The 22,781-nt window shown below is 37.5% G+C and overlaps 2 protein-coding genes across 5 annotated transcripts; one reads left to right on the top strand and one right to left on the bottom strand.

Moving 5' to 3' along the window:
* The first annotated feature begins 711 nt into the window (after positions 1-711).
* Positions 712-15,756, top strand: LOC149020846 (uncharacterized). 3 transcript variants are annotated; one of them, XR_016172252.1, is made up of 12 exons: positions 712-1,307; positions 1,829-1,978; positions 2,555-2,722; positions 3,538-3,690; positions 4,538-4,690; positions 9,021-9,182; positions 9,266-9,469; positions 13,677-13,860; positions 13,966-14,059; positions 14,658-14,802; positions 14,934-15,018; positions 15,145-15,756. XR_016172252.1 is itself a non-coding variant. In XM_089149064.1 (11 exons), exons 1-10 carry the CDS (start codon positions 1,094-1,096, stop codon positions 14,799-14,801), a joined length of 1,623 nt encoding a protein of 540 aa, XP_089005190.1. In that variant the 5' UTR covers positions 712-1,093; the 3' UTR covers position 14,802; positions 15,145-15,753. The 3 variants fall into 3 exon arrangements, 2 of the variants coding, with proteins under 2 accessions (XP_089005190.1, XP_089005189.1); XM_089149064.1 differs by lacking the exon at positions 14,934-15,018 and having other exon boundaries at positions 14,661-14,802; positions 15,145-15,753; XM_089149063.1 differs by lacking the exon at positions 14,934-15,018 and having other exon boundaries at positions 15,145-15,753.
* A 742-nt stretch (positions 15,757-16,498) lies between these two features.
* LOC149020845 (protein SPIRAL1-like 2) lies at positions 16,499-21,681 on the bottom strand. Of its 2 annotated transcripts, XM_089149066.1 has the most exons (3): positions 21,542-21,681; positions 19,127-19,444; positions 16,499-16,888 (listed from the first exon to the last, which is right to left on the bottom strand). In XM_089149066.1, the coding sequence occupies exons 2-3, from the start codon at positions 19,385-19,387 to the stop codon at positions 16,784-16,786; spliced, it is 366 nt and encodes a 121-aa protein (XP_089005192.1). In that variant the 5' UTR covers positions 19,388-19,444; positions 21,542-21,681; the 3' UTR covers positions 16,499-16,783. The 2 variants fall into 2 exon arrangements, with proteins under 2 accessions (XP_089005192.1, XP_089005191.1); XM_089149065.1 differs by lacking the exon at positions 21,542-21,681 and having other exon boundaries at positions 19,127-19,450.
* Positions 21,682-22,781: the final 1,100 nt, after the last annotated feature.

Genomic DNA, 22,781 nt, shown 5'->3' with positions numbered 1-22,781 from the left:
GTCAGGGCAACGCAGTAAGATCAATGAGGTATTAAGTTTTAGCATTTTTCTCACATTCTCACACCCTTGATTGCCTTACTCCCCTCCTTATGTCTATGGCCCACAAATCCATGGGGTGGATGTGAAGTTGATTGTCAGTGTTATAAAAAATAAAATTAATCATTTTTTTGGAGAATTGATATTTTTTAATAAAAGAGACAAAGCCTATTATGTATAGGCCACAGTGAGACTTTAACCCACAACCCACGACAATAAGAGGTAATGGTATTACCAACCGAATTACCCTTTGTATAGTAAACTCAATAAATTTTAAGTTTGAGTAACTTAGAAAGATTATCTAAACCATTAGATTTCGTAAAGATGTCTATAGATGTCGCGTCTTTTCACATTCTTACCCCAAAAACAAAAGGAAATTTTCCTAATACATAACCTAACCTTGCCTTTTTTAGATGTTTTCTTACCAAACTTTCTAATGTTCTCCTAACTGTTGTTAGTGCAGGGCCTGCCCTGGTTCGCCCAATGTGATCTTTACATCCTCTTTTTTTCCAGTAATGCCCAAAATGGAGTAGTTTGTGTGTGTTTGGGAATGTCTTAAGAAACAGTTGTTTATTTTGACAACTCTTTATTTCTTTCACATTAATGGCAAAATTAATTTTTTCACAAGGTTTTCTTTTTCTGTTGGGAAATGAAAAGGTTAAATCATTGCTATCTTCCATATACCGTATATAATTTTTCAAATAACCAGTAGAAAATATTGTCTGAAAATAAGAAAAACGGACGATCTGTGACAAAAATCGACCAAATTTCTGAAGGAAGACGAATCACTTGCTCCTCCTGTCTAACCTACAGGCACCATTCTATCTCACCCATTTAAGCATTTTAACTCTGCGAAGCACAGGGATTAGATTCGTATTTCTCTCTCTGTCTCCTCTGTTACCTTTACCCCATCTACAATAACGGGATTCTACACTTTTAATCGCGGGACCTTGCATGGACTGCTATAGTTGAAAACCATTTCGTTTGCGTCTGGATAAGAGTTCATACTTGGAAAGGGTAATCTGGGTTTTGTGTATTTGGTTAAAATAGCAGCACAATGAGGTGGGAGAAGTTAGAGGTGAGCCAGAGACTGACAGAAGAAACTCATCCGCAACATAGTAGATCTGTAGGTCATACGATCGAGTTCGTTGGGCCTGGAAGAAGATGGGGTCATTCATGCAATGCTATCCATGGAGGGAAACTGCTCTATGTTTTCGGTGGTTATGGTCCTGATAACTGCCAAACTAACGACGTGTATATTTTTGATTCTGGTGAGCCTTTGTAATTTTATAGATTACATACATTATTGATGTTTGGATATTGTGATATTTCCATATATTGTTGTTTCATTCTTACCAAAAGAAAATCTATTGTTGTTTGACATTTTCCTTTGAATACAAGGAGATGTTGTAACTGGGCAGGTCTGGGTAGTTATGATTTCTATGGGAGCTGGGTTTTCTGAACTTCTGATTTTAGTGGCGTCCTTGTGGTTAGTGTTCGTGGGTTTTGAAAATATTTGGGTTTTAGCATCAATACTCTCTTGAAGAGGATCTTCTTTTAGACATAGGTTGATTCATTTTAGCATTTCAATGTATGCATTGTTGAGCGAGTTTTCCTTAGAGCACTACAGCTCTGTCTCTTCTCCTTCCTCTTCCTGCAGGAATATATTCTCTCTCTCTCTCTTTCTTCTTGCTTAGGTGGCACTTTGCATTTTCATCTGGATATCATTTTCAGTGTTGGATATTTTAGTTTCGTTGTTCCCTTTCTAACTTCTGCTAGTGGATGCTTGCAGTTAAACAGGTATGGATTAAGCCTAGGATGAGAGGTCTTGCCCCGTCTCCAAGGGACAGTCATAGTTGTACCACGGTTGAGAACAACTTGTTTATATTTGGGGGTACAGATGGGAAGAATCCTCTCAAGGATTTGTTCATCCTAGATACATGTAATCTCTTTCTCTAATTATCATTGCTTTTATTATAAATCCTATTAAGATTCTGTTTTATGTAAAAAGTTGGTTCTTCGCTGTGTTCAATTTCAGAGATAAAGTCATACCTGATTAAATGGTTTCATAGATCAAAACAACAACAAAATCCATAAGCACATGGACTGAAGAAGGCTGTAAAAGAATTTTTTGCTGCTACCATGTCATGTTTCTTTGAGCTTTAAATGGTGCAAGCCCCATGGTTATGTTTTCCTTCTTTGTTATTTATTTCGTTTTTGGGGAAAATTGTGTTCATTTTATTATTTTTCAGGTACTATAAAGAAAAAAAATCTATTTATCTCCCCCCCCTTGGCCTACCACCAGTTCTCGATGTTAGGTGTTTAAACAGGATGTTAGGATATGGGGTCATAATGCTGGATTTTTATCACCATCGTTTTCTTTCGGGGGTTGGTTGATATTTTCATTCCAAGATGGGTCTAGGTTGGTTAGGATGCTTAATATGCCTGAAAGTTCCTGGACTATCATGAATTGATGAATGTTTTGAAGTTGCGTTAATGTGCTGAATCATGCTTTTAGCAACCAACACATGGATCTGCCCGAGAGCACATGGGGAAGGACCAACACCACGTGAAGGACATAGTGCAGCACTCATTGGGAAACGGCTTTTCATATTCGGAGGCTGTGGTAAATCATGGCAAAGTTCATTTGAAGTATATTATAATGATCTCTACATTTTGGATACAGGTAAGCTTATCTTTTTAGTGCCAATCATTGTCAAACTCCAAGCATTTATGTGCTGACTTCATCTCTACCAAGCTACTGATTGGTCAATATTTTCTCCATTAAGGAATTTTGTTCTGTAAGGATTTAATGATTTGGAGGATTACTCTTCTTGTATGTTCAGAACCCTCATTTACATTCACTTTTCAGTGGTACACCAATAGTTTTGTTGGGCCAGTTTTGCTTGCTAGTTGGCTTAGCACCAAGTTTTACTTGTTGGTGCAGCATATTTCTCTCATTTGATCACTTTTTTGATGATCTTGGTTAGCATGAGATCCTTTTTTTTTGGTTTCACTCCTTTAGTATTTGAGGATATATTATAGCATCATGCATTCAATAATGGGATATGAATGGTTGAAGAGGCAAATCAACTGTGCAAGAGGGATTATTGGGTATCTAAAACTTATAGAACAACCTCGGTGATCTGCCACTTGAAAAGACCAACAGCTTATTGAATGCACAAATGTGCTCTACAATCAATCCTAGTAACGTGTTTAAAGGACTTGGATGGTTCTTTGCTAGTCTTTCTAACTTTCCTGGCCTGCTAACCCTTACTCTCATCTCTTTGATCTGTTTGGAATCAAAAGTGATGTGTACCATTCTGCACTTATTTCCCATAATCTGTTGTTGCTGTTTTCTCATGGTTTGAGTGGTTGCTTTAGATTCTTCTAAGAAAAGCATCTTTATTAGATACTGCTGATGCTGATATAGCAATTTGGGTTAACTTTGTTTTTCTTTTATCTCTTCCCCCTATGTTTAATTTTCCTGTTAATTTGCAGAGAGTTTGGTATGGCAGAAAGCTGTAACATCTGGCAATCCGCCTTCGGCTCGAGATAGTCATACTAGTTCATCTTGGAAGAACAAAATTATTGTAATTGGTGGAGAAGATTCATCTGACTGTTATTTGTCGGATGTCCACATACTTGATACAGGTGTCTGCCTTGCTTATTGCCCATGTTTAAATTATGCAGATGAACATTGATTAAAAGTATGTGTGTTTAAAAATTTCTCTTGGCTGCATTATGGAAAAGGGAGGCACTTTCATCTTTCTTAGGTTTTCTGGTCTGGTGGTCTACATGACCAAACAATGGTTGGTTGCTTACCTCTGTCACATGGTGGATTAGATTGGGATGGAATTTTATGGGCATATAAACCCCAATTCAGATTTCAGCCACAAACTGCATTGGCCATGTGTCAAATATGGTTGAAAAATCTAAAAGTTTACCATGGGTGCAAATTGAATTTGGATCTAGAATTTGACATGTGGTCTGTTCAGACTATCTCCCATGTATCCAATGGTCAAATTTAGCATTTGACCTTTCAATGTGGTGGAATTAGGTGTCTCAACCAGGGAAATCTTGTCATACTTTAATTGTGATGTATATGCCTTTGAATGCTCTAATATGGAGAAGTCATTTATTACAAATTAAAGGAACAAAAGAGAAGTATAAGCTTAAATAACCATTAAGGAAGGAGATGTATATCTTAGAATTGGAATCTTCTATGGCTTGGAATGAACTGATTGGAGATTTAGGACACATTTAGCTGATCTCATTCAGTTGAGCTGAGTTTAATTTTCAAACAATACTTTTGGGACTTCAGATCTCTGTTTCGAGGAGTTTGATTGATCTGTCTATTGGGTTTCTGTTGTTTTTTTGTCATCGAATCTCATTGAAGTATTGGTTCTGTTTTTGGTTTTAAGTCATGATTTTGTCTGGTAGATTCTTTCTTTAATTACTTCAGTGTTGCTGATCTAATTTTCATTGGTGGGTTCAACAGATACTCTACTATGGAGGGAATTAAGCACTTCTGGCCAAATGTTACCACCTCGTGCTGGCCATTCAACTGTTACTCTGGGAAGATGCCTTTTTGTTTTTGGAGGATTTGCCGATGCCCGAAATTTGTATGGTGACATTTATATGCTTGATGTAGGTACGTATTCATCATTAACAGTTCATGTTCCTCCCTTGTGCTTCTTTTGAAAAAAGGTTGGGCATCATACTGTGGTAGTTTATTGAGCTACTGGGAAAAGTTAACTGTACTCCTTCAAACTACATCTTTTATGGTGCCTGTGGGTTCTATTTTTGAAACTCTGGGGTATTCCAAACGTAACAATAATTCCAAGGCCTGAAATTTTGACATTGATGGACATATCCCAAAATTCTGGGGTATGACCCTAACTGTTTGAAGTTATGAACATGCTGGAGTTGTTGTCTTTCAATAGTTAATATCATGGAAATTTTTGTTCCTGTAAATTACAAAATGAGTTATTTCTTAATATCATGAAGTTCAATTAGTGCTTACTTTATTTGGTCCCAAATATATCACATTGTGTTCTTCATTCTTTTTGATAGATGTTCAAACTTGATCTCTCTTCTTTTCCCCCTCACAATATTCATTCAAAAGTGGTTATTTGGAAATATTTATATGGCTATAGCATTTTGTATATATTTTGAAAATTTTATTCATTTAATTTTATAGAACTGTCAGTGCTGTTATAATTACCAAAAAGCAATTTACATGTAATGAAGTTGGGTGCAATATTTCAGAGGGAAAATTTAGCGAACGGAAAAAGCAAAGAAAGAGATATTCTTAGAGAGACCTTCTGATGCAGAATCAACAACATATATAAGGAAGAGAAAAGCCCAATGGTCAAGCCCATCAAAGCCTAAGGATATGATCCAAAACAACCCATGGCTTTCATGGGCTAGGATTGTTTTAGTTGGTTAAAATCAGCCCATGGTTTCATGGGCTTGGATTACTTTCGTGGGAGAAAATTAGCCCACATGTGTTGAACTTCATAGTCTAGACCTAAGCCCAAGTCTAGTTTTTGAAAAGTCAATAAAATGGACTGTGGTTTGAAAATAAAAGAACTCATTGTCAAAGGAGTTTTCCTTTGTCAAAACTCAGGTAGTAGTTGAGTTATTAATAGGTAGGTGGTGTTAGCTAGTGATTTGATGTTATCATTAATGTTTATGTCTCTTTAGAATGCTATATAAAGAGACTTAGGTAAAAGGTGAAGACACAACTCATCTATTGAAATTAAATTCCTTTGTTAGCATTCCTTCTCTGTGGAGACTCCTTGTGTTTGATCAAGGTAGGTTGGTGTTCGATCCAATCGATCCACATTGGTTGTGAAGCCCAAGTGTTACATTTTTATTATCGATTCCTTCATATTGTCCTTTCAATTTCTTCATCATAGTTCTGCCCCTGTTTGAAGATCTATTCAGCCCATCTTGTTATTCTATTATCCTTATAATACCACTCTAGTTTCAGCCCTCTTTCACATCTGAATTCTGTCCAAATCTGAAATTGATTCCCTATGAATGGTCCTATTTGGCTACTGTTTTGATCAATCAAATACAGTACTACATTACATTCTAAGCTTCTTGTCCTTCCAGATGTTTCCATTTAATAATCTTAGCAAGTATTTACCATAATGTGAAGAAATTAGCAAGTTGACCCTTCTCCTTCTCCTTCTTCTTCTTTTTGTTTTTTAATATATTTTTTATTTTGGGGGTGAGGGGTTGAGGTTGGGAAGAAGAGCATTTTAGGTAGTTATTGCATTCAGAAATATTCTCTACAAATTATGGGAGCGACCCCTCCCACAATCTCTGACCACACCCCGTCCCTCAGAAGTAAAGAGGGGTTCAATTTAGAAGTTCTCTCTATGGTTCGTGTGAAAGCTGCTCCCAAATCCTAACAAAATGAAACATTGCGAAGTTCTGGGAAATTATAGCCCCAAACTTGTTGGTAATAGATACTCAAGTCAGGGGTATTCTGGTCTTTTTATACAGGGTTGTACTTGTATGTTTTATGTATTTGTTTGTAAGGGCAATTGTGTCATTTATGGCTTTGTATAAATAGGTTGTTTAGGTTTAGGGTTTTACGATTCATTCATTTTCTGGTTTCTGGGTTACGGTTGCTCAGTGCTCTGGTTCTGGGGTTCTTCAACCCTTGTTTCTCTCTTGTTCAATAGTGGATTACCTTCGGTTTTAGTGTGGATGGAGCGTGGATCTTCAGATTTCCTTCGTGCTAGGTGAGATCGTACTCTATAGAGTATTTGGTGTTGTAATAGTCGGTGGTTGTTTGGTCTCTTTGCATTGTTGTTCTCAAGAGAGTGTGAGTGCAGAGTGAACCTTCTTGTAACCTCTTTTCACTGATTTGGTTAGTGCATGGATTCTCGAGTCCATTGGATTCATCCTTCGGATGTAGGTCTTAAGTCCGAACAAAGTAAATGCCTTGTCTCATGTGTGTGTGCTGATTTCTGCTGCATATTCAGTTATATTCTTAACAAAACTGATATAGAGAATATTTGGTTGTCTTATATTTTCTAGTGTGGTTGTCAGTGTTGCTTTATAATTAGCATCATCAAACGTAGTTTTAATAAGTTGTCATGTAGAGAATCCATGCCTTTTGGGTATAGTGGTGCTTCCAGATTTAGATTAAAACATGAAGGACAAAAATTTCTATTCACTTGAACAGTGTTTGGGCCAACGTTGACAGCAGATAATTATTGCATAGTATTTCTTTCCTAATTTAGTATTAGATAAGGTAAAAAAATTTCATTTAATATCCAACTTAAAACTGCTGGCTTACATACGCTTAAGTCTCTTGTCCGGAAGCAAACAAGTAATCCTAATACTCAAATAGGATCTGACTCTAATTTTACCTCCTATACAACTCCGTCAACAGAAATAAAATAAAGTTAATATCTTAATCTCTACTTGCTGCAGATCAAGTATTACAACAGGTCAAACTCCACTTACCTGTGAATACAAAATACACGATGTTGAAATTTTATTCAAAGTTTACCTGGGGTTTAAGTTTGGCCTTAGAGCCCTCGCCAACGACTTGGTTTTCTGGTCAGTTGTAGGAAGAGTACTCTGTCCAATGGGAGATTTTGGTTAGGTGATTTCATCCCTCTGTCATGAGGGATTGCATCACTGTTCCTGCTTGAACGATTCAGAGTTACTCTACTGGAGGTTTATCCTACATGGCCCAAAACTCAATTCTGTTACGGGTAAGTAAAATATTGTGTGTCTGCCAGGGAAGACCTTTTTCTAGTGGACACCAGGATGGGTTCTCCAAGCAAGGATAAGCATGGATTTTGAATGCAATTTCAAGCTGATTGAAAGCAAATTTTCCTTTATGTTGCTTGCTTATGTGGCCTTTTCTCAAGGTCCCCTCCCATTGGTTCTAGTAGGGAACAACTTCTCTTTGAAGTGGGTGTGAGGTACGTTGTTACGCACTTACGCTCCACAGACCCTGCAATGGCAGGGTTCTAATGCACTTGGTACTTTTTTTTGTTTGTGAACCCAAAGTGAAACATCAGCAATACTTTTGAAACCATAGTTATCAAGGTGACTTGGCAACCCAAGGCATTGGAGGGGCATTTAGGCAACAAGCGCACCTAGGCACCCTAGGCGTGCAATATATCTAACTTATCAATGATACGTATAAATGCACTTCTAATGGTGTAATGTGAGAAATCAGCATATAAAAAAGAATGTAGAATAGAATGTAGTCATATTTATCCAGACACAAAAGAATAAACTTAAATCAGCATAAATTATTGAAATGTAAAGAAAAACTTTGATATAATAAAAGGCACGGTGTCACAAGATAATATCTAGGCATCCAGAGTATCAAACAAAGCGTGCAATCACCTTGGACCCAAGATGATGCTGGGACAACTAGGTTTAACATTAAAATTTGTTTTGAAGATCTATTCCTGAGAACCTTTTGGATTACCCTTCCTACTGAAGAAAGGTCACTGTGATGGAGGGGGGGAAGGGGGGAGGGGGAGGATCACAAAATTTTTTGGGATTTTTGGTTCCATGACAGTAGTAATGGTGTGAAGGTAACAAATTGTCAAATGTGGAACCAATGCTTTTGGTACTAAAGAGGTCTCATTACTGTTGTTCATGAAGAATTTACCCAACCCACCACCGTGCTCATGTGAGTTCCTTCCATTTTCATCTCCTGAAGATGGCTTTATGATGTTCTTAAACATGTTCTTTACAATGTGTACTGGCCCTACTGGGTAGTAGGTACAGAGTATTTATGTCTCATCGCTTCTGTCAGTTGTCTTGAAAACTTCCTTTATTTTTAATGTTGTCCAAATCAATGTAGTATTCAGTATTTTTTTCATGATAGATAATCCAGCATCTGGTTCCAATATCTTGAATATTATACAATGCCAATGCTTCTAACAATCAACTATTTATTGGCTCTGCTTCTGTTTAAAATGTTCAAATAGTTAGTGGGGTTTGGACCAAGGTGATTGTTGCTGGCGAGGGGCCTACTGCCAGATTTTCTGCTGCTGGGGATTGTTTGAATCCACAGAAGGGTACTCTTGTGTTCATAGGGGGTTGCAATCAGGATCTGGAGGCCCTGGATGATATTTATTATTTACACACAGGTTTACCTTTCTCTCATAAGTTTATTTCTAATTTAATGTGAAGTTCTGTAAAGCAAATGTCTAATTACAGTTTATACTACTAGAAATTTCAATGGAAAATGGGCAAGATGGACAGAAGCAAGAAAAGTTCTCTTTCAAAAAAGAATTGAAGAGAAAATGTCAAGAACAACATCTTCCAGTAAACCAACCAGTTAATGACAAAGAGTTTCCTCAAAACGGGACAACGCCTGTTGCAATGCAAATGCCAATAACAATACAAGCACCAGTGCAATCTTCTGGCCTAGCAAGTAAGAGCTGATTTGGTCCTACCAATATTCTATCTTATAACAAGATAATTTTTATTCAACTTTCTTTTATATTTGATGTTTTGGGATGTGAGCTTGGAGCCATCTTGGCACCAATGCCATGTGATAGCATATCTACTAAAACCACTTCAACAAAATTTCCTACTTGTCCTCGTTATAAGTTTTGCAATTTTGTTTACAGATATGTGTTAATTGGGGAGTGTCAGAAGTCCAACCTTAAACTTTGTAATGCATGATAGTTGAAGGAGGAAACCTCGTTTATTCTCCCCAGCTGCCATCAACATAGTGAACATCTATACGAGGGCCAAAGCTATTTGATCCTTCAGCCTTATCGAGGGATTAATTACTCCAACAAATAGTTGCAAGAAAATGCCTAGCCTAAAATTTATTGCTTTCTAAATTGATAGAATAGCCTGGGGAAATAGATCTAATAAGAAATTGATCATCTCACTGAGCTTATATGATATATTGTAGAATCTTATTTAGGTGTATCAGCAAGCGGCATGCAAGGCCTAGTAGATGTGGCCAGAGGAGATGTGACTCTTCTGGATACTGGAGCAGAACCAGGGCTTAGGAGATTTTTGGTTTTGCTACCTGCTTAGGTTGATTTTGGAAGGGTTTGAGCTACATTGAGTGGCTTCTGCACCAAAATCCGCCAGTGTTTTGCTGCCGGTCCCAAGCCCGAGTAAAGGAGGAGGGTTGGTGCGTTAGGTCGGCAGCCGGAACCGGAAAAAAAAATCTAGCCAAATATTTTTTCATGGATTCGACCTTATATAATAAAAGCTATACTAGGGCGTTCCCCGACAAAAGAAGCGATGCGCTACACTGTGGCTCGGGTGTAGTGATAAGTGGGCAAGGGTTAGCTAGGGCGTCCCCTATAAGCGACGCGTCGCATCGGCGCTCGGATGCGGTGATAAGTAGGCAAGGGTTCCCACGCCATGGACGAGTGCGGGTAAAGAAGCTAATCCATAAATGTAGGATTAGATTGACATCTTGGAACATAGGATCTTTATCTGGTAAGAGCTTAGAATTGATAGATGTTATGAGGGGAAGAAGGATTAATGTAGCTTGCATTCAAGAGACTAGATGGAAGGGTAAAAAAGCCAAAGAGTTGGATGACTTTAAACTTTGGTATAATGGGGATAAAACAAATAAAAATGGAGTGGGTATAATAGTGGATAAAGATTTAAAAAATGATGTGGTGGATGTTAAAAGAGTGGGTGATAGGATTATTGCTATCAAGCTTGTAATGGAGAAAGAGTTCGTAAATATAATTTGTGCATATGCACCTCAAGTAGGATTAGATGAAAGTCTAAAGCTAGAATTTTGGGAAAATATAGATGGATTAATGCAAGGAATTCGTCAAGGAGAAAATATTATCATAGGAGGTGATTTAAATGGACATATTGGAAAAGATCAAAGAGGATATGAGAGTGTACATGGAGGATATGGTTTTAGAGAATGGAATGAGGAGGGGATTTCAATTTTAGATTTTGCTACTGCTTTTGATCTATCTATTATAAATACTTACTTCAAAAAGAGAGATGAGCATTAATTACCTTCAAAAGTGGACAACATAGAAGCCAACTAGATTTCTTCCTAATTAGAAGGACTGATAGATTGAAGGTCTTGGATATGTGCTTAGTCCCAAGAACACATAAAAGGTCCAAGGTAAACTATCCCAAAATAAGATCGTGGAATTTGAAAGGAGAGTGCTCGAAATCCTTCGTTAATGAAGTAGTCAAGCAAGGAAAATGGGATTTTAAAGGGGATACCAATGCAATGTGGAATGAGATGGCTATGTGTATTAAGAAGGTGGCTAAAGATGTCCTAGGTGAATCAAAAGGAATGCTCCATTCTTATAGAGAGATGTGGTGGTGGTGGGATAGTGAGGTTCAAGCTGCCATTAGGAAAAAAGAAGAAGCTAGTTTTAAGACATGGCAAAGAACTAAGGATGTTGAGGATCTTCAAAGGTATAGGTTGGATAGAAATGAAGCTAAGAAAATTGCGGGAAAAGCAAGGGAAAAGAAGTATGAAGAGTTATACAATAAGTTGGGCACGAAGGAAGGGGAAAAATCTATTTATAAGATAGCAAAGATGAGGGATAGGAAGAGTCGAGATCTTGACCATGTTAGATGTATTAAAAATGGAGATGGTAAAGTATTAGTTTGCGAGGAGGACATTAAGAAAAGATGGGAAACCTATTTCTCTAGTTTACTAAATGAGCATTCTTCAAGCACTTATGATTCGGACGATTACACCTTTCACCAAGGCACCAATGTCCGAACTTATATACGTAGAATTTCGATGTTCGAAGTAAAAGAAGCTTTAAGGAGGATGAAATTCGGCAAGACACAAGGTCCTGATGAAATCCCAATTGAAGTATGGAAGAGCTTAGGAACCCATGGACTAGTTTGGTTGATTAAGTTGTTTAATAAGATTATGAGCACAAGGAAAATGCCAAATGAATGAAGAAGTGTCATGGTTCCAATTTACAAAAATAAAGGAGATATTCAAAGTTGTAATAACTATAAGGGCATTAAATTGATGAGCCATAGGATGAAATTATGGGAGAGAATAAATGAAACCCGTTTGAAACACTTAACTACAGTCTTGGAGAACCAATTTGGGTTTATGCCGGGAAGATCTACAAGGGAGGCTATTTACCTAATTAGGAGACTTATGGGAAAGGTATAGAGATTGTAGGAAAGACCTTTGTATGGTATTTATTGACCTAGAAAAAGCTTATGATAGAGTCCCTAGAGCGTTAATTTGGCAAGTGCTAGAGAAAATAAGTGTTGCAAGTAAATATGTAGATATAGTTAAGGATATGTATGATGGTTCGGTGACTAGTGTTAGAACAATGGGGGGGGGGACAAAGTAATGAATTCCCGATAACAGTTGGGCTACATCAAGGGTCAACTTTAAGCCCATATCTATTTGCTCTGGTAATGGATGAATTAACCAAAGACATTCAAGATGAGATCCCCTAGTGTATGCTTTTTGCGGATGATATTGTGTTGATTGATAAAACCCAAGTGAGGATTAATACCAAATTAGAATCATGGAGAGTAACTTTGGAATCAAAATGTTTTAAACTTGGTAGATCGAAGACAGAATATCTAGTTTGTAACTTTAGTCATGATCGGGCAGATGATGAGGTGGTGATACTTGACGATAAAGAGATTCCTCAGAGTGATTGTTTTAGGTACCTAGGTTCAATCATAAGTAAAAGAGGTGATTTAGAGGATGAAGTTTTCCAAAGGATTAAAATAGGGTGGATGAAGTGGAGAGGTGCGTCCGGGGTCTATGAGATCGGCGTATTCCATTAAAGCTTAAAGGAAAATTTTATAGGACTGTTGTTCGACCAGCTATGATGTGCAGTGCTGAGTGTTGGGCTGTTAAAAAGAATCATATAGATAAACTTAGTGTAGTAGAAATGAGGATACTAAGATGGATGGGTGGCAAAACTAGGATGGATAAGATAAGAAATGATTATATTAGAGTTGGTCTGGGAGTTGCTCCCATAAGTGATAAGCTTCGAGAAAGTCGTTTGAGGTGGCACGACCACGTTCAATAGAGACCTATAAATGCCTCTGTACGGAGAAGTGATATAATCCATATTGAAGGAACTAGGACAGCTAGGGATAGACCTACCTTAGGAGAAGTGGTGAGAAAGGATATGTATAGCTTAGGCCTTTTATCTAGCATGGCCTCGAACAAGACTGATTGGAGGGCAAGAATCCATGTAGCCGACCCCATTTAGTTGGGACAAGCCTTATTGTTGTTGTTGTTTTTGTGAGTGGCTTCTGCACCAAACACACCCTGCTTCTGGTTTCTGGTTGTATTTGTTTGCCATGTGAAAATTAAGGCCGACAGTGGTTAAATCACCTTTTAGCACACCTGTGTATTGTGAACATGCAAACCTTTGATTTTGGTTCTTTGGCTGTTGTGTGGTTCCACTGCTGATTTGGATCTCTGTGGTTATGAGTCTTATGACATATTGTGATGATATTTTTGAGTCATAACAGGTAATAATAGAATGTCAAATTATTTATAAATTGGCCCATTGAAGATATCTAAGAACCTGGAGTGAAAGGTTTTAGATTGTTGACCCTCTGTCACTAAAAAATTTGCAGTTGGGCTTGAGATCATTATATTGTACCTAATTAATTGTATTATGATTCAGGTAAATATAATCATTTGTCCAATGAAGTAGAGGCTTCTCAAGGAAAGACATTTGAAGCCAAGATTACTGGAACTTTCCTCTATGGACATAATATTGAAACTATTATTGATGGAAAGCTGCTTCGAGGATTAATATTTTTGAATACACCAAGCTTTTCCCCTGCAGCCGATGACAACCAAAGTAGGTGAGGATGTGATTCTTATGACAGTGCTGCTTCTGATAGGTCAAGTTGCAACCAGAAATTCTTATCGTAAAAATCGCTTCAAGCGCTTGTTTCTTTTCATACCAGGAAACGGATGGCCTTAGAGATTGGTGTCAAGTTGGCTGATGGCTACATGGTTAACCAAGAACCAGTATGTTGCAGACAGGCCAATGATGTCCATGTAAGGGGTTCCACATCACATGAGTTCCAAATTGAAAACGCTCTTGCTTATGAATTTGAACAATGTAATGCTTATTATGTTTTATGGTCCCATATGATTCATCTCATACATCCCTCTTCCCTAGTAGGCAGTCTCTACAACTTGCTTCTTTTAGCAGTTCTATGGATGGTACCTGTAGTGTCAATCTAATTAAATGACTACCCAGTAAGCTGCTGTAATCATGTCTCTCTGATTCTTGCATTAACGGACACGGTGATGTAAGTTGAGTCAATTGCTATATGCTGTTATTTATGTCTTGACAATCAAGACACTGAATGCTTCACTTGCTCTGGTTGAATTCTGTCAAACTTGAAGCTTTGCTCTATTTTCCCAGCAGACAAAAGCTGGCTAACCCAAAAGGCATGAAGTCGTCTATCATTCATTTTAATTAGTCATCGAGGTTTACTGTGATCTGAACTGCCCAACTACCTTGAGCTAAAATTTCTGACCTAAAGTGAATGGTTCTAACCACTTTATTTTGCCTTGAATGCTTTCCAATCTGACAACTGATGCTTTATCAAAGAGTTAAGATCATATTTGCTGAAGTGGGCATCTTCAGCAGGTCTATGGAAATCCAGAAGCACCAATGGCAGCCCTTCCAAATTTGAAAGATGAAGGCAAAAGTCAACTGAATCCCGTTACAAAAATTCTGTGTCAGAACCCTGCTGATGCCAAGAGTATGGTCACTTCAACTTCAAACTAAGGTATGGATAAGGAGATTTTTAACTCATCCATTCATGATGCTTTCAAGTTTTTAATGCGTCAGCATATGTACATCCAAAATCTGACTGGTGGAGCTTCCTCTTATATCTTAACACGATGCCTGTCGATCCAGGACCCTGGCCTGATGATTCAACTTTTCACATTTGAAACCAACCAAAAATTTTCATGCTTGTTCCAGTTTGATCATGCCATTATTGGTAAATGTAATTCAGGGTGCTTGGGGTATTCGTGTTACTTTTTCATGCTTGTTCCATTTTGATCATATCTCTATTAATAAGTCTAACCATGGGCTTATCAAATTTTCACCTACTTCATTGTACCAGGTGGCAGGGCACCAAGGTAGCATTATTCCTTTTAGACAGAAAATGTATCCTTCTGAAGAGATAAAACTTGACAATCAAGAAGGAAGACCTGGTTTTGATTCGACTTTTTGCTGCAGAAATGATGGGAAGACTCTTGACAGGTTATTTTCTATTCTTCAATGATATGGATTGTAACCTGCACCCCCGAAACCCCCTTTAGTTGCAGTGTAGTAGGTGACTATTTATAAGGACAGATCTTAGACTGTATTAGCCTCATAGAATGACTTTTAACATCTTTAGAAGAGTAAAAATGTATGTCTCTGTGTTTTCTCTTTGCATAATTTGGAATTGCTGTTTCCATTATTACCAAGTGGCATAGACCACCCAGGCGACAACCCTCTTCACAGGAGGAATCATCTACTGGATGCAATCTGATATTCCAGTTACATATATGATGTTTTAATAGTATGCCCACCATAAATGGTAATCGAAGTACATCATCTTTGAGCGGAGTGTTGATATACGAGCCTCAACTAAAGGTTTCTTCAGGAGATGATGCTGGGATACCTTGTGGTTCCCAATAGTAGTAGCTTGATTTTGGTTAGTTTTCGTCCTCGTAACTTCGGTCCAGTAGTTTGTTCTGGTAAGAGTGTTACAAATGATATAGTCTCATTCCCTCACCAAAATCAAACGGCACGGTTTAAAAGAGAGACCTGTAGGTCATTTGCTAATCGGTTCAACTTAGGTTGAGTGAATATGTTCCATTAAACGCCTTATTTCTTTAGCACCCTCTTAAGCCATGCTTAGGGGTTATTAGATAATCATTTGATAAATGATCAACTCTTTTTTCCAACTTTTAATCCCCCACACTGGGATCGAATGAGACCTAAATGAACCTCCACTTCATGCATAGGTCTCCCATTTGGTTCGGTTCTGTTCTATTTGCTGTAAAGCGTTTCCCCCTGGACTTGTGGTTGTGGACAATACTAATTTTTTAACGAGTCATACTAAATCGAAAGAAATTTATCCAAACTGTGCAAATATTCTGTTGCTTTAAAGAACGTACATCATACATAAGCACTAGCTATTGGGAAGCAGCACTGCAGTTTGAACGAGCTCCACGGAACATACGGAGTGCAATGACGAAGAAGCATTACAATGACTAAGAAATCAGCAGGCGAAGGCCAATAAAGAAATCAAGATGACCCTGTATCTTATTTTATCTTTTAATAGAAACGATAACATTACATCGATGACACCTAAGAGCATTCACAGCAATGCCCCAACCAACCCCAAGTCAAAACCCTCCAACAAATGGAAAAAATTAGAACGCCCAACTGAACATGAAATAATACACGAGTAACAGATTCTAAAATTGAAAAACTTAAAAACTACATGAGTTTAGATTGACCATGCAACGGAAAATAGGAATTCATTAACACAAAGGTTTATGCTTGAAATGATGTTTTTGCATCTAATTGGGGAGCTCCATCACTTAAAGCAGTTCTACCAACAAAAGTTCAACCAAGAAAGATCTATATATTACAATACATGTTCAACCAGTCTCTTCTCTATGAGAATGAAAATATTGATTCTTCCAAGCTACTACTGGTCCTGGAAAGACAGTAAAACAGCTCCGTGCTTTTGAAGGGCAGTGAAATCATTTTTCACCATTACCGTTACCATTACCATTACCGTTACCGAACAGGTAACCAAGAGAAGACCCACCACCTGGGGCTGAGTGAACCTTAGTGGAAGGCCGATCCTGCACCCAAAAACATTCCAGATAGATCAAGACACCCTCAAAGACATGATGCAGTTAAACAAGTGGAAGAGCAGACCACCTAGATTAAAACCTACTTACAAAATGCAGAAAAGCATGAAAGGTAACCAACAAGACAACCCTTGCTAATACACTTCTGTCATCAGGAATTTATTACTATGAAAACCTATACAGCAGAACATCCTCCTAAATGTGGTCCGGTCACATATCAATGGATTGAACAAGTTTTAAGTAGTTTTTTTTTTTTTTTTTTTTTTTTGGGGGGGGGGGGGGTAATAAAACAAGTAGTTGAGTAGTTGAGTATCTGATTTTGCGCAGATGAACTCAATATCTATTGAATTTCTTAAACATAGCTTTTCTTTGGTAGAAAGGTCTTTAATAAAATTTTGGCCATAATTAAGAATTTCCAGCAATTTTTGTAAAACCTTAAAAGAACTCCCTCTCATTTCCTCAATCACACAAAACAAGATTGATCAAATGAAATTAACATGAAGTTAACTTTCACCAAACAGTCCACCAAATACAGTTGGGATCCCAGTGGGTACGAAGCCAGACTCAGTGCACAAAGGCTTCACCCATTTCAGGGTCATAATGGATGCAGCCTTTTATTCGGCTTCACAAAGAGGCTTTTCTTGATTCAACCTCCTAGCCACTAGGTAGCAACAGAACAACCTCATCCACCAAGGTCCAACCCTCTAAGAGTTGACAGTAAAAATAGGTACCAGGCTCCACTTCTTAGAGCCATGGTCTCCATAAATTGGGCAGACCATTTGGTTGACCCACAGCGTAACATCCTACATCTCTACATATGAGCACTTATTCATCACAATTATATTATCTTAAAAATAATAGCTAGCCAGCTAATACATGCCATGCAAGTTTTTAAATTAATTTCATCGAAAACATACACAAGGATCTGTGCCAAGAAAAAAACATGTCAACTATTTAATGTGTAGCAAAAAACAGCATAAAATTTTCAACCCATTATGCGAATGAACGGCTGAACCAAATGATCCAAGAAGCAAAACTATATGACCTCTCCCAACCATTTGGTTTGAAAAACCTCACTCCTCAGGCTTCAAGTGCATTTTTTCCTTTTTGGGGTTGGGGCAATCATCTGGCCCTAAACTATCATTCGCCAACATGTGAAATCAAACTGTCACTCATAACAGGATAACATTCAATATAGACCATTAAATAACCTCCAGAAATCTAGTAGAGAATCTAAGTCAATCTTAGTTTGAACCAGTGGTATGTTTAAGTCAGTTAACATTAGACATTAGTGTTAGTACTTAAAATGTTTTAGAGGCTGAGAGATGTTTCTATTTTAACTTGTCCTAAGTAACTCTTGGCTTAAACCAGTAGTATGCTTGGGTCAATTTAAGTTCACAAGTTCTGTGTAAAGTCGACTTAGGCTAGTTGAACCGTAAGGAGGAATTGTTGCTGAATTTTTATTAGTATTGACTAATTGCAGCAACCTTACACTACAATTTCCTTTAATAGTTTTATTGAGCAGATCTCTGTTCATATTTCAGATTATATTGCTGTCATTATTCAGTATCAGGTTCTGTTTTCAGATATAAATTTCTTAGACTGTTGGTTAGAGTCCTAGTTTGAGCAGGATTTGCCTATTGGGTTGAATACTGAGAGCAATGCCCTCTTTATACTGTTCTGGTTCTTCTGATTTGAATTGCATAACACCTATCTTGAGTTGAATTTTCATTTTTATATTCTACAATCTGATCGTCCATTAGATGTTTTTGTCTGCCAGTTTTGCCCCCCTCCACTAGCCGTAGTCGGACACCTACATAACTCAGATTCACTCATTAGATCAAATTGAATCTTTCAGGAAAGGCTCCTCCCCTCTAGAGTACTAAACTGATTTCCAGGTTCATATCCTAGTTGGATTCTGCTACATAATTCTCTCCCTAGTCTGGAAATGTTGTTTTCCGTTTTTTATACTGCTTTGACTCTTCAATTCAGTACTGCACTAACAAGATAAACAAACCTAATGAGTTTACCCTCATAAATAAGGTAGCTTGACATGCTTCTTTTTATCTTAACACCCCCCCCCCCCCCCAAAAAAAAAAAATTCATTTGGAATATTTGGGACCAGATAGTTTTTACTAAATTTTTCTAGTTTTAGGCTCAAGATTAATTCAGAAACCTGGGTCCTGGTAAAATTGAAAACCAATATAAACATGGCAACTATTATCATACCGTGATGAAGTTGCCAGTGTTCTGACCATCAGCACGGAAATAGTTGTTTGCATTTCTTGACCCTTGGATGCCAGCTGGAATCAACTTACTGTTATCCACTGGTTGAGAAACAACAGCTGGCTTTGGGGAAGGCCCATTATTAGCACCCTGGCTCTCAGCAGCTGGCTCAGCTGGCCTAGCAGCTGGCTTTGGGCCCTCGCCACTTCCAAACAAGTAGCCCAATGAACTCTGACCACCTCCGCTGCTGACTCCACGACCCATCCTCTCCTGTTTCTTTTTCCTCTCTGTTCTTCTGGTCCTACAGAAGGACACCTTAACCTGCATTCAAAACTTAATAACTTACACCAGTAGAATGTTGCATGACCAAGACATATAACTAGGGCAGAATGGAGAAAATTTCAGAGATTGGAAAGATATAACTATCAAGAATTCCATATATGCAAATTGTACAAAAGCAATTCCACATTTGAGTGATCCGCTTACTTAATATGGATATAGATTAAGCACAGGACAGCGGCTTCAATGCATACTCTGCTTTTTATTCGGGGAAATTGGCTAATTACATTAAGAACCATGATCCAACCTTTGACAATAACATAAAATTCAAACTATTGGGAATATCAGTTACTAAAACTCAATAATCACCTTGGAATTTTATACTGAGAAAGGCAAGAGGGGCTGCTAAATGAACTTTGGCATTCAAAATTCTCTACTCAAAAGGTACAGTACAAGTTAGATTGTAGAGATTATATGTGCAAGAAACAATATATTGAAGGAGAAGCACAAGTAGCTAGGAGAACTAAGGGAGAACAAGAATAGAAAAGGTTTCCCTTTTTCTCCTCCATGAAATGTGCTAAAAACTGAATGTAATTGGGATTAGAAATAAGCAGAGATGGACCAGGACTGTTATAACACAAGAAGAAGATTTGAAAATGCTTCCTATCCATAACTTAAGTTTCAAATAGTGAGCCATTATGGGTTCAAGAAGAAATATACAAATAATATATCATGGCAAAACTTTGCTCCAAATAGCAATCGGGCGTTTTACTATGAAACTTACTGCACATGTAACGGCAATAATACAAGTAAAAACTACCCCCCTGATAATCAAGGACTGAAATGTAATCTATACACTTAATGAAAATCATATGGGACAAAATCAAATGAAGCACAGATGCATAATAGCAAACCCTAAAAGAGGGAATATGTCAAGGAAAAAGCATTTTGTAAGACTTAAGGTAGATAAATGAACTACAAACTGAAACTACATATAAAGATACAAAAGATAAAAAGTAACATCTTCCTCCCTTCCAAGTTTGATGATAAACATTTTAAAGTTTACTGGAAAATGGGGCTTAATGTTAGCTCCAGAGTCCAGACTAGCTTGGAGGTTGAAAGGAAAAAAGATTCCCATGCACTTCGGCTGTGCTACATTAACACTAGATATAATGCATAGAAATAACACACAGCTGAGATCTTGCTTTAAGTGAAATGGGGATCCCATTCATTGCAGAGCATGTTCCCAATGAACCGCAAGATTGATGGTGTTTTTGCCCATGGATGCTTAAATAACAGGTCAAAATTAGCATCAGTGCAGATCCTGCAGCTCAGCAAACAACAGACGCGGGGGGATGGCATCACGCTACCTTACCTTTAAAAATTCAGCCCTTCGTTTCACATTGAAGTCCAAAATTTTGTAAGTTCAACCACCAGGGAAGGTTGATCGAGTATATTCTCTTTTCCTAACAAATCCAGTGAACTTTGTCGAACGGAATACTACATTTTCTATTCAGATGCAAATCCAGAAACCACATATTTCAGGAACCACCATGAAATTGAAGATTATTATCCAGTGTAATATACAACAAAAGAAGGAATGGACAAGTCCACACTTGTCAGTCATTCCAGTCTTTCAGTTATCTCCACTGAGCCCAGGTTTTTATATATTCCCGGGGCATAAGAAGAAGATTTGGCTTTCTCTGTCTCAACGAAATTTTAATGTATACTACCGACTCGAAAACCTTCTTCCGTGGTATGTCAAGAGAAATTAGGTCAGCATAACACATTTTTGGCATTGTTTCACATTACTCCTAAAAGCTAAAGAAACGCTACAAATATAATGAAATAAAGGAAAGAAGACACGGTAATCCACCGGAAAAGCACAACAATCATCGAATTCCTCCAGGGAAAAAGAAAATTAAAAGATCCAGCCAAATGAGCAAAGAAAACATCAGATCAGCAACATCTAACATCATAAAAGGAAGAGTCTACAAACACAAGATCATGATTTAAAACCTAAAACATAACCAATGCTTCAAATGAATTCGACAACAAAAACAAACTTAGAAACGCAATAGACAGATCAATCGAACTCCTGGCAACAGAGATCTAAAGTCCCGAGAGTATTGTTCGTACCTTGTTCTTCGGATCAGATCTAGAGAATACCGTAGATTCCCTCTGCAACCGCAAGAGACGAGAAAGAAAGAGAGAGAGAAGAGAGAAGAGAGAAAGAAAAGAGAGAGCAAGAGAGAACGGTGACAGAGAGCGAAGCGTTAAATGATATTTATAAGGAGAAAGATACGGAGATATGTGAGTGTAAGTGAAGGGGGGTGTGGCTGTCAGGCTGTCTCTTTGGTTGGCTTAATAAGGAAGGGTATTTATGGACATTGGTGTGGTCACCCTTTAATGAGTTTAATTTAATTTAATCACTAGCTCATATATCTAAATTTAGGAATATTTCCCAATTAATCTCACACTTAAATTGAGTGAGCATTTCGACCCAAATAAATTGAGTGAGAATTTGAATTTGGGCAATTGAGAGGACTTCTTGGGATCTAAATTCTCTCCATCCAAGTCTCTCGTTGATCTGACTGTCGAACAACCGTTAGATCCAAAGGCTAAAACAGAATCAGTTCATTTAGAAATAGCTAATACGGTGTCAATCTGTTTTCAAAAGGTGTAATTTCGCTTTTAAAATAGACTAATTTCATTTGAGTGTTGCTCATCCAACAATCAGCAGGATCCAAATTCGACTTTTTGTTTGTTGCATTCGAAAACAATTTTGTTTCATTAGTGTACTACTCGATTCAACGTGTTAAGGCTTCTGTCCAGATGGAGTTTCATGGAATAATTTTTCTCGTAGAATTTCAATTTTCAACAATGTGTTGCTAAAAAGGCTATTTTGAGGCCTTGACCTTATGTTTCAACTATGGTCTACTTAATTTTACGTAACAACTAATTATTATTGAATAATTGAAATGATAATTGAACTGATCTGGAGAATACAATTATTAATCAAGTATAAAATATTTTTAAGTATTATATAAAAGTGGGTATGGTCAGAGGTTCTTTATAAGAAAATACAGCAATGCAATTTTGAATTATAATCTGTTTCACCAAAAAACACATTTGAATGGAATTCTAATTTTAAGTGAAACAAGGCGGGAGCTAGAGTTGTGTCTTTCACTACTCGCTTGCATGATGTGATGGGTTAGGCGGTTAAGGTTAGATTCTTAATTAAGGGACTGTTTGGTGATTTAAAATCAGAAATTCTTTTCCAAAAAAACAAAAAAGAGGTGTTAGGAATGAATGATGCTGTAGATGCGTGGCTGGGAAAATAGTGATCACGTTGGGTGGACAACAGTTGAAGCGTTAT

This window comes from Hakea prostrata, chromosome 3, assembly GCF_041222555.1.
Source record: "Hakea prostrata isolate BN-2017 chromosome 3, UWA_Hpros_2, whole genome shotgun sequence".
Classification (NCBI taxonomy): Eukaryota; Viridiplantae; Streptophyta; class Magnoliopsida; order Proteales; family Proteaceae; genus Hakea; species Hakea prostrata.
This window is presented reverse-complemented; position numbering and strand designations above follow the sequence as displayed.